Below are 11,637 nucleotides of genomic sequence, written 5' to 3' on the forward strand. Positions count from 1 at the left end.
AACACTCACACACAGACATACACACAGGAGGGGTGGCTGGTATACTAGTAAATACAGGTGGCGCTGGCGACAAAAGATATTCGTAAAATATACTGAGAAATGTGGTAAGAAATGTTATCATGGAGCAGGTAGCCCAAAAAATCCGTTGACACAAGCCAGGAACATAAACACGAGACGAGTGCTGTTCGTGACTTGTGTCAACGTATTTTTAGGGGCGAAGCTCCTTAAGGCGGCACCCGTTCGTCCCTCGTAGTCGTCGTCATCGTAGTAGTCCGTAACAAGTCTTACGCTTTGACCTCCAAGGTGGTGCCGGTGGGAGATTTCTCCTGTGCGTTGTTTAACAATAAAAAATTCGCAGCGTGCGCGTTAACTAAAAGCCGAATTCTTCTGTCTCTCATTCCCCATTAGCAGCCATTGGCATGTTCCAGTAGGAAACGTTAGTAGAAGTATAAGTGTAAGTGTTAGCTAAAAGCCGACTTCTTCTGTCTCTCATTCCCATTAGCAGCCATTGTTTACCTCCAAGGTAGTGCCTGGTGAGATTTCTCCTGTGCGTGATTAAACAATAAAAATTTTGTTCAAAACGCCGTTGATTGATGAAATAAACCAACGAAAGACGCCAGATGTTTTGTAAAAGCAGAACGAAAGAACGCCAGATGTTTTTCTTAAAGTGTAGTAGTAGTAGTAGTATGTAGCCACCTCGCCCGATCGTCAACGGGCGAGGTGGACCGGCAACGGCGCGAGGACCCTGCCGTACGAGAGTTAAATCACACTAAAAGACATACTTTGCGGGCGATACACTCTAGTGAGCTTTCAACTTTTCGTCTTAATGTACATGATAAAGAAATTATTTCTACGAAAAACGCAAGGCACACCTTGAGCAATATATTTGGTTTTGGGACGCTAAATGGAACCATGAGGCGATGCGAAGCCGGAGCACTTGCACGATCGCGTTCCGTTGGCTTTCGTTGGGCATGCTACCGACCTCGCGTCGTGGAACGCGCGTCCTGTCTTCCCTCTAGCCTTGCCTTTAATTCGCACAGGGCGAGCGGGGAATGCGGTCGCTCTTTCGCTCGGGAGCGGACTTCTTCCTTGCATTTCACCGATCACAAGTGATAATGAAGGGACCACGTAAACCAACAGTACAATAAAAGTTTGATGTTTAATATATACACGATGTTTCACACTCTTTATATTATGTACTGGGCGCATTTCACGGAAGAGTTTCACGGTTTACAGATGATTCCCTCCGTAGCTTCGCCCCACTCATCATCATTCACCCCGTGGATATGCTGTGATTTTTTTGCGCTACCTGCTCTATCATGCATTCTGACAAACTCGCCCAGATTTCCGTTCTCGTAAGACATGTCATGGCTGCCATTCGCAACCAAGATAGTTCCAGGGTTTCGCTGCGGGGGCAAAGAACGATGCAATAAGGCAGCAGTGTGGGCATGTAGGCGGCCAACTTGACCAGCACGTTCTTATAGGCGTGATAGGACTAACGCGATAAACTGGTATGCGCTAACCTCATATCGGTGCGATAAATGAATATGAGTACGATGAGCCAAACGGTACGATATTGAACAGATTTTAGTGTGTTTATCATGTGATTATGTGTCCAGACGGTATTTGCGTGCGTACTCGAGCTTTGGTCCAACGAGGGATTTGAGGGCTCATAATTGGACGCGTTGCAGAGAAGGGCATGCAGATGCCGTTTCATAAAGCCGAGGGCTTTGTTAGCGGATGATGCAGTTTCAGTTGCGTATTAGGGGCGAGGAGTTACTGAGTCGCCCTTTTTCGGACGCGTCTCGATTGCGTGCGAGGCAGGATACCGCCGGCGTGCTCCCCATAGGTTTTGCTGTCGGCACTCTACAAAAACACGATGGGCCGCGAAGGAAAGTAGGTGATCCATTGTTGATGGATATCAGGCCCTGACATAGCACAAAATCAACAATGTCCCTACAGCGGGTGTTAAAAGAAGCGGGGTCCAACTTGGGATGATGCGCATTGATATCCTCAACTAATACGTGTGGACCTGGGCAAGCTTGAAGCACAGACAAGAGGTGTGAACAGTCCATGCGGCTTCTGGGAGAGATATATACACCTGTGACAGATATCGCACGCCGCTTGTACTGCATCGTTAGCCAGATACACTCATTTGAAACATAAGAAGCCACGTCATTCCTCACGTACGTTAAATCCCAATGTATAGATATAATCCCTTTGCTAGCACTTCGGTCATTGCGAGACCCAGTGTCACATTTCCCGAAATTCAAAACGATGTCACCATGTTCGGCTGACATTTAACAAACAAAGAAAATTGATATGCAAACATCCATTGGCAAAAGTCAGACAACGTTCTCGGAAACCTCTTGCATTCAACTGCATTATTGCAGATATGCGCACAGAATTTTCGAATAAAATCGCCATATTATTCTATGGAAGCGCTATCAGGAGCGGTTCCGGCACGTTGAGGATCTGCACAGCTGTCTTCACGTCGGACGTCTGTAGCTCACCGGGAATTGCACGAACAAATTTTAGCAGGTTCTTCAGTGAAGTGTCAGTCTTGTCAGAGTCTTGCCTATTATTTCCGCCATCTTTGAAGTTGCAGCTCGCGATGTGGTTTTTCGTATTCCTCCGGACGGTAGCGAAGGCCACTCAGCGTCTGAAACATCGGGCCAGCTCTGAAACAAAGGTGGCCCTGGCCCACTTTCTGCATCCCTTGGACGTGGCGCACTTGAGATTAGCGTAGCGGCCGTACGATGCGGACGCATCTGTTCATCCTGGGCTGTGAGATGCATCGGTCCTATGACCCTACTGTATGCCATTCCAATAATTCCGCGTGATTCCTTACGGAATCCAAATGTTCTTGGTGTATGTTCCACATATTTTCCATATATTTCCGTAAGAATGTTACGGAATTATTGGAATGACATACGGAACGTTTCAGTAGGGGAGGGCTGCAGGTTTCACTGGCGGCTGCATATTGAACGGCGTCTACGACGGCGGATGGATCAGACAGCATCTCTGTGTGTAGAGTTCTCCCTCACCATCTTCCGCAGGTCGCGAATTCCTTCTTTTATCTTCGGGCACTCCTTCGAAGTCGCTTCATGTGCACCACAGCAGTTTGGGCATTCCAAATGAACATCAGCATCGCAGCTGTCAACCTTATCAGGGCCGCCGCAACGCTGGCAATGCGTCTTACTCTTGCACACTGCGTTTACGGGGAGTACGCTTCGGAACCCCGAGTGACACTTTAGGTACGCGGTGCTAAACGGAAAAATAAAGCACACTCGTAGCAAAAAGGAGATGGCCACAGACAGCGGGCGCGTTTCTTGAACATGTAGATAAAGAAGAAAAACAAGATTACATTCAGAAGTACGATTGCTCTACGTTGAATTATACATAAAAACAGTTATTTTTTTCTCACCAAGAAACGCAGCTGTCCTTATACAAGCGTTGCAAGTCAATAACGGACGAGACGCAGGAAGGTGCGTTCACGGAACGAACTCCGACCGGAGTATACACGTCTAATAGTAACACTTCGCTTGCGTCATTTAGATTTAGTGAAACGCACTTTAACCGAAGTGTACCTCCGAAAGTAGGCTGCACTTAACTTGCCCGCTTGACACGGGCATTACACCATGGTTCTCATGCACTTTCCACCGAACATCACCCTCGCCACTCCTTTGAATAGACACCGCATTTCCTTTTTCACCAAACTTCAATGTCGCCTTCTCAATCGCAACATAGCCTTCCCTCTTCCTACCGCGCCTCACCCTCGCCACACAGCAAGGCCTCGCAGCAAGCACTGAGCAAACACGGGCGGGCAGCAAAGGGTCGACAAAGAGCTGCTTCGCTGTTAAAAGTGATCTATTCCGAGTACTATGCATTCTACTATGGGATAGCAGCCCGTTCTCCCAAAGAGGCAATAGAAAATGAAAAAAACGTTGGATGCGCAAATTGAATAACGGAGCACATCTGGCTTAAGTTGAAAATACAGTCTGATATTACCTGGTTATATTGGCCACACGTTTCTGATTATATTTCTGCAACTTTAACAAATTCTTGTAAACGTGAAATTTACTAAGAACTATTCCCCTTTGACGCAGCTCTTTTATTATCAGAGTATGGTGTTTCACCAGAAAAACGATAGAGAAGATTATCGCAAAAATGTCATAGGAAGTTTAACCAAGCGTTTTCACCACGCGTTATGGATGAACATGATTCAGCGCATGGCTAAATGAAGTGTACGAATTCAATGCGCTGTGTTTTACTGCTTTTTTAGATGCGAAGCATCTTTTAGAGGAGCTTAAACCGGTAGTGGTATGCGGCGTGACCACCCTTACTGCGCATGCGCAGACCCCCTCCACATACCTCCTCTCAAGTTCCCCTCTCCCCTTCCCCCTCTCTACTTCCCCTCTCCCCCCTCTACGCCTCTCCACTCCTACTCCCCCTCTCCACTCCCCCTCTGAAACGCGGGCTCGACATGCCAAAACGCTGCTTCGCATCGCCTCTCTGGCATCGCCCCTCTCCTGCGCAACGCCGTGATGAGTGCCAGCGCATGCGCGTCCCCTCCCACTCTCTCTCCTCTCCTACGCTCCCCCCTCCCCCTCGCCCGCCTAACGACCACGTTCCCCGCTCGCCCTGTGAGAATTAACGGCAAGGCTAGAGGGAAGACACGACGCGGGTAGCGTTCCTCTTCGCGTTCCACGACGCGAGGTCGGTAGCATGCCCAACGAAAGCCAACGGAACGCGATCGTGCAAATGCTCCGGCTTCGCATCGCCTCATGGTCCCATTTAGCGGGAGATGGTGTAATGTTAAAGACGATAGTCTTTCTTGGGGAACTTAAACGCAGAAATTTTGGTCTGTCTTTCTGTCTGTCCTTCTGTCTGTCTTTCTGTTTGTCGGCACGTCCCTCGATTCAGCCACTCGGCCAAAGTTGAACCACTTGCCCAAGGGCCAGCCATCGTGAACGGCTGACTAGGTTCATACTTGTGTACATTGTTGATCAAAAAGCAAACATTACGCATATCTGAGGCGCAACATCACTAGGTAAGTATTAGGCGGTGTGTTCCTTTAACAGAAAATACATAGATACTCAATTTTAAAGACCTTGATGGTATGCGTTTAACGTTGAGACAGTAACGCGTTTATTAAAAGATTGCCACAGCTGAAGCGATCAGCGGTCCAAGCCGAGCACGCGCGAGCGCTAACAACAACAACAACCGTCTTCGTCTTCTTCTTTCGCAGGCGTTCTTGTCTGCGCCCTACCATGTTACAAATCACTCCCCCGCGGAAAAGGAGCCATCCTGGCGACCTAAGAAACAGGTACAACTGGTGGGTCATAATGCGGCTTCAGTCCATCGACGTGAACAGTCTCGCGGCCGCGACGACGGCGGTCCGTAGATGATTGAACAGGCTCAATCATATAGTTAACTGGGGATGCTTGACGTAGGACGCGGTAGGGGCCTTCGTACTTAGGCAGTAGCTTTGTGGAAAGGCCAGGAGCGGAGGAGGGAACGCGAAGCCACACCAACGTTCCAGGCGAATACGACTGAGGAGGCACGTTTTCGTCGTGACGGTCCTTCTGGCCCTACACGGCCTACAATGTTACAACCCTAGTTTCTTAAGGTGCGCTGAAAATGCGACTGCGCTGAAACTTGTCTTCCTCCGTGCCCTCTGCACAAGCTCATGTTGTGTTTCGGTTTCGGTTCAGTATTGCATTGTACGAATGACAGGGGGCGCCGCTCTGGCATTCCTGTTTTACCCAGGCGACGTGTAAGTAAGACAGTTTGTGGAGAGTACTCCTTGAGTGCGGACGTTTCTTCTCCTTCGGCGCATCGCGCCAAACAGCGTGTTCGTGCTGGCCGGCGTCCCCACCGGTCGCGTTGGTCACCGCCGGTCTTCGCCTGCCGCTGCGCCGGGACTACCAGCCCGCAACACAGCACTCGTGTTTCCCGACGTACTGCCAGATGGCGTCCATATCTCACGCAGCGCCTCTTCTATCGTCTTTAGACGACATTTGCAGCGAAGCACGCAGATACGCGGCCAATTTTTTTTATTACAACCCGTCGTTCGAGGTAGCCGATAGTTGAGTTAACGTCGGTGCCGCGCGTGTTGTATCGCTAAGGCAGGAATTTCACAGACGTCACACGCTGCGTCACGGCACTGTCACGACATTGGTGTCAGTTTTTTGACACAGCGCTATTATCCAGGTTTTTCTTTAAAAAATTGGACGCCAACGACAATAATTGCATTGGCTAACACCATTTGTGCGCATTTATTAGGAGAAAAGAGCGACAAAACGTCTGAGGTTCTCCCGACGAATATATATGACCTATCCTGTGAGAGATCACAGATTAAAGGGACTGTCTACCGTCCTTCATCGCTTTTCTGTTTTGTACCGCAATAAAAACCGTACCGTCTAATGTGTCCATCCTTGCAGCAGTTTCTCTGGAAAGCGAGTACAAATTTTTAAAACAGTATTATTCGATCTGCGTTCGGTCTTCTTTCACTGGCATGAAACATGCCCACAACACTGGTTGGTGGACGTGATGACAATTGTAGTGCCGGTAAAAATTAAAACCGAAAGCACACGTGATTTCTGTAGGATTACCTTATTTTCGCTGAACACGAATGTAATGATTGTAATAGTAATTTTCAGCGCGCTAGTGGTTAAATGAAGCCTTATTATACGAGAACATAACACTTGTTTTGCTGTAGTCGCAGTTTATGCGTTTATTTTAGCACTGATGCCGGAATCCAAGCCCAGTTGAATCATCAAAAAATCACGCCATCTCCCGCTAAAGGGGGGGGGGGGGGACCATGAGGCGATGCGAAACAGTATTTCGGCATATCGAGCCCGCGTTTCAGAGGGGGAGTGGAGAGCAGAAGAGGAGGGGAGAGGAGGAAAGGGGAGAGCGGATAGGAGATGGGATTGGAGAGAAGGTGTGTGGAGAGAATTGCGCATGCGCATTAAGGGTGGTCACGCGGCACACCACTGGTTTGAACTCCGCCTTATAAGATGCTTCGCATCTAAAAGATACGATGAATGCATGTCTTCACAGCACAACACATGTGAGACATCCTAACAACAATGCAGCGGCACAGTACGACGAGCGCGGAGGGCCGCATGGCATAGCGCATGAGTTGAATCAAACGATATCGAAGACGGCGCCGAAAGCAGCGCCACCAGGTTCCTCTTTGGATGCGTGAGAAAAAAAAATGCAATAAATTACTTTCTCACGCAACCGACAGCTGCCTCAAGTGCGTAAAACAGAATTTCAAGTTATACATGTTTGTTTTTAAGCAGAATGAATCTACCCGAGAGGATTTCTTGTCCTACCAGTAGATTGACCACATCGCTGTTGGGTGACGCTAGCGGTCATTATTTCACGATTTTCAACGTCAAATTAAAAATATAATTCCTTTTTTATGGGGCAAAAGCATGCTCGTTGCCACCGTTGAGACGAACATCTTCTCATTTTCACCACAATCAGAAACTTTTTTCCGAGCGGTAGACAGTCCCTGTAAATTAGACACCCATCCACCCGTTCCTCTGCTATTTTTTAATAGACAATATATATATATATATATATATATATATATATATATATATATATATATATATATATGGACACTTCGTACTAGCGGCCTACCGTCCTTGCTGGTATTCTACCACGCGTACTTTAGGCTGGAGGAAGAGTTATGCAAGCAATATTACCATACACCCATCTGCAGCACAAAGCCGCGAAGACATCTATGTGAATTTCTTGAAAAGGGAAGCATCTTAGTCGAAAAAAGGTCGTCTTGGTATGTGGTTCAAACCCGGGGCCAACGCGTTTCCGGGACGGTCACTACACGAACCGACCTGACGCGGACGCTGGCAGTTGGCAGCGCGAGGGCGAATTAATCGAAAACCCGATTGATTCATTCTAGCGAATTTCTGAGGGTTCCTGGGTAATTGTTGTTAGTTATTGAATTTTTATTGCTTTCAGGGTAACGAATTCAACCAATAACAGAACAAGCTTCCTAGCACAGCCTGTCATAGAGCGTCCAAATACATGAGGCCGATTGCATTCAACCTTAACGCCATAGAAGCTCAACTCTTTCGGGGTTTGCGCTTTGAGACATAGTCATTTGAGGCGAGTAAGGTTTTTGATTTTGGCAACTCTTGCTGCATCATGTGTGTGTGTGTATGCGTAGGGTGGGGATGGAGAAGGGAAGTACACAAGAAAACAAAAGAAAGCGGAAAGGAGGAAAAGAGCGCATGTGAAGATTGCAACAGAACTTGCCATGAGGACAAAAGAAAATTCTGTTGTTATAATAACAATCCTCAGCAGTTCCCACAGATTCCTGATGTGCAACAGACATTTTCTGTCGTAACAACAGTAGTGTTTTCTGTCTTGTGTACGGTTACGAAAGAGAGCTGAAGCATCACAACAAATGTTTGGAGTACGGTAGAAAAGTGTGTTGTCACAACAGGAACCAAACCGTATCAACGGAAATTTCTCTCAATGACTCCAAAATCTGGTGTAGCACTACAGATACCTGCTGACACAAACGACCTTCAACAGGGCCTCACGACAAATGTAAGGATTAAAACAAGGCGCCATGTCCCAAATTACGACTAGACGTCACATTTTTCCCGTTCTATTCTGTTGTATGTTTTAACAGGGTTTGTTGTACGCTGTTGAATTTTCTGGTAAGTTTTTTCCACTTTTATTGCGATAGCAATTATATGGACAGTCTCGGCTGGATTTTGCCGTCGCCGTAGCCGTCGCCGCCGTCATGCACCGTATATGTATAAGTATGTATATATATATATATAAAGGCCCCAAAGAAAAATAACTCAGAAAAATGCTTCCGAAGCGCGGAATCGAACCAGGGACCCCTTGCTCTGCAGCGAGCGGCGCTATCCACTACGCCACGAAACGCAGATCCTCCACGTAGCTAACGGCGAGCGTTATATACACACCATTTAGCGCTGGACGGACTCAGAGACAGAAGGCGATAATGAGCGTTTCTTCATTACCAGCGAGGTGGCGCTAGGAGCCCGACGGGCGCATTTAAAAGTCGTCGGCGAGCTCGCTCGCTTCTTCTTATATTTGCGCATGGGAGAAGCTTGCCCTTCCGCTGTCTGCTCGCGCGGTTTTCTCGTGGCGCGGGGTAGAGGAATGTTTCACGCTTTCACCTTGATGTCCGCGCTCATGTTACGGCGCGTACGAATGTCACTCGAGCTCAGGGACGCCGCTAAACGAACAAACAGAAGATGAGCGCGAACTATCAAGTGTCACAGCTCGACACTTGAAGCACGCTAGTTTCCTTCGCTGCTTCGGCCGCCTTTGCAACAGAAGCGCTGTTCAAACTGAGAGTATCCATTGGCGAGCCTCACTTCGTATAACATTAGTTCCTTGCTATCGCATTCATTGCTTCGCCCTTGCGGCGAAACTGTGACTTTTTTTTAAGGATAAGCATTCCTGGACTTCCGAGAATAAGGTAAGTGTACCTCCCTCATCTTTAGAAAAGCCGCCTCGTGCCCGACATTACTGGAAATAGAGAGCCCAGTACCATCTGCATTGGGAGCGGCCAGGTGAAGCGGAGCTTCTTTAGCTGCTTCAGTGTATGCATGGCACATGACTTCGTTCTCAAACGATAGCTCTTTACATTGCTAGGATAAATTATTAGCTTTCTGCCTGCTTTGTGTTTTATCAAAGGTAGGTACAGTCATGCTGTGGCGGCAAGAAATGGGATTCATTGTGGAGTATCATTGACGTAACCAATAGAAAGCACACGCACTTTAAATGCTATGTTTATAAGCAATTTCTTTTTTTTTTCAAGCAGGAGCTCCAGTGGTCAATCTAATTTCGCAGCACTATTTAGAAATTTCGGGTTCCCTTAAGAAAACGCACTTCCCATATGCTGGAATGTCAGGACACGTTTCGCTGGAGTTGATCAAGCGTAGGACAATTGTGTTGCGGCTGGCTTCTTGCGAATGAAGTCGCACTGCTTGTGCAGGCATCAGGTATCAGCCTTCGCCGCAGCAGCTTCGTTCTTCTCGGCGACCTTTTGTTTCAATCCTTGAAGCATCGTCAGCAGCTTTTCGAACTGATACGTGCCTGCATTGAATCTCGCGGGGTCGTTCATTTGGGTTCCCGTAAGGTGAAGCCTCGACTTTACCACGCTTTCGTACTTGTCATAAAACTCCGTGAATTTCTTGAGCACGGCGTCCTTTAGAGTCTGCGCGAACGGCGAATTTTCTTGAAGACAGGCCTCCACCGTGTCGCAGACAGCAACCCTGATCATTTCGTGCTGCAAGATGGACTCGAAACGATCACTGGCCGCCTTATCTTGGAACTTGTGCACATCGCAGAGCAGCGACTGAATAGAAATAAGAACGCTGCTCAATGACTGGGCTGGGCTCCACGTCGCCCCAAATGTGTTGAGCGTACTGAGGCAAATGTGGCCACTTGAGTAGATGTGTTCGTTGAACTGGACACGCCCAGCGTCCGTTGTCATGCATCGTACTTTCGGCGGTTGGAGCGGGTACCGGTCGGTGCATTGCACGTAGAAGTGAAAGAACCCGCCTTCAAGCGGCGTACCCTTAGCGCCCATCACGATGGCGTTGATATTGGTGACGTCGTTTTCTTCCGGTGCGATGAAGATCCCCGGCGGTGGGTCGGCGTTGAAGTCCGCGATGTCTCGCTTGATTCGGAGCAGACATGCCGCCGGCACGTCTTTAGCCGGCATAGCCCCGATGCCCTTAGATGCTCCCGCTTGGTTGTCCATAGCGTGGTTGTCTTCGGACGCAGCTGCTGCGGATGAATTTGATGAGATGGCGATCGCCAGGCGGCTGAACCCAGTGTGGTGATGATGATGAGTGCCTTTATGAATGGCTCACACCCACTATGGGGGATTGGCCAAGAAACGTGTAATTTATAGATAAAAGTGGTCACAAATCAATTCTCTGACTAAGGAATTATATAATATTTAGAATAAATAATTAATGCTAATTTAAAGATTCAAAATGAAAGCCGTCCTAATTCAATGAAGAATTTTCGCACAGCGAAACAGACATCCCGGTGACAATGTCCTAATGAGTAGGCTCCCAAGGATAGAATATTAGAAGCAATGAAATCCAATCTAGTTCTAATAAACGCCGCTTCGAGAATGTTTTTTCTCAGTACATTGAAGCGGTTACATGATGACAAATGATGCTCAACTGTTTTGTCTTTGTTGCAAAACGAGCAAAGAGGGGAAGGAGCCAGACCAGCTCTATGCACACAAAAGTTTAGTTTTGGAACGCGACATCGTAATTTTGTAGACATAACGTCATCTTTTCTTGTTGAACAGAAATTCCTACACCAAGGGAACAAGAGGTGTCGGTTATCGTTTAGATTAGTGATTAGTGTTTTCCCAGATTCTTGAATTATGGCACGCCTTCTAAATCCGTAACGAGTTATGAGTCCTGATGTGGAAATAATTGGGAGTATGGGACCACTGAGAGCGGGATGCCACCTCTTCTGCTTCCCTCCCGTGTGGGGCGCTCGTGCTCCCTAGAACTCTAAACACAACATGGCCATTTGGAAGCTCACTAATAAAAACATTTTTCCTGAAACGAGGTTCGAACCTGGGCC

The 11,637-nt window shown here is 47.7% G+C and overlaps 1 protein-coding gene across 1 annotated transcript; it reads right to left on the reverse strand.

The window, feature by feature from the left end:
• Positions 1 to 10,021: 10,021 nt before the first annotated feature.
• Positions 10,022 to 10,789, reverse strand: LOC125759928 (ubiquitin-conjugating enzyme E2 Z-like). The gene has a single exon (XM_049419425.1). It carries the CDS (start codon positions 10,787 to 10,789, stop codon positions 10,022 to 10,024), a length of 768 nt encoding a protein of 255 aa, XP_049275382.1.
• Between the last annotated feature and the right edge of the window lie 848 nt (positions 10,790 to 11,637).

This window comes from Rhipicephalus sanguineus, chromosome 9, assembly GCF_013339695.2.
Source record: "Rhipicephalus sanguineus isolate Rsan-2018 chromosome 9, BIME_Rsan_1.4, whole genome shotgun sequence".
Classification (NCBI taxonomy): Eukaryota; Metazoa; Arthropoda; class Arachnida; order Ixodida; family Ixodidae; genus Rhipicephalus; species Rhipicephalus sanguineus.

What these genes read in the sequence shown, in the direction of transcription:
- LOC125759928 (XM_049419425.1), bottom strand. Translation starts at nt 10,789, where the DNA reads ATGGACAACCAAGCGGGAGCATCTAAGGGCATCGGGGCTATGCCGGCT.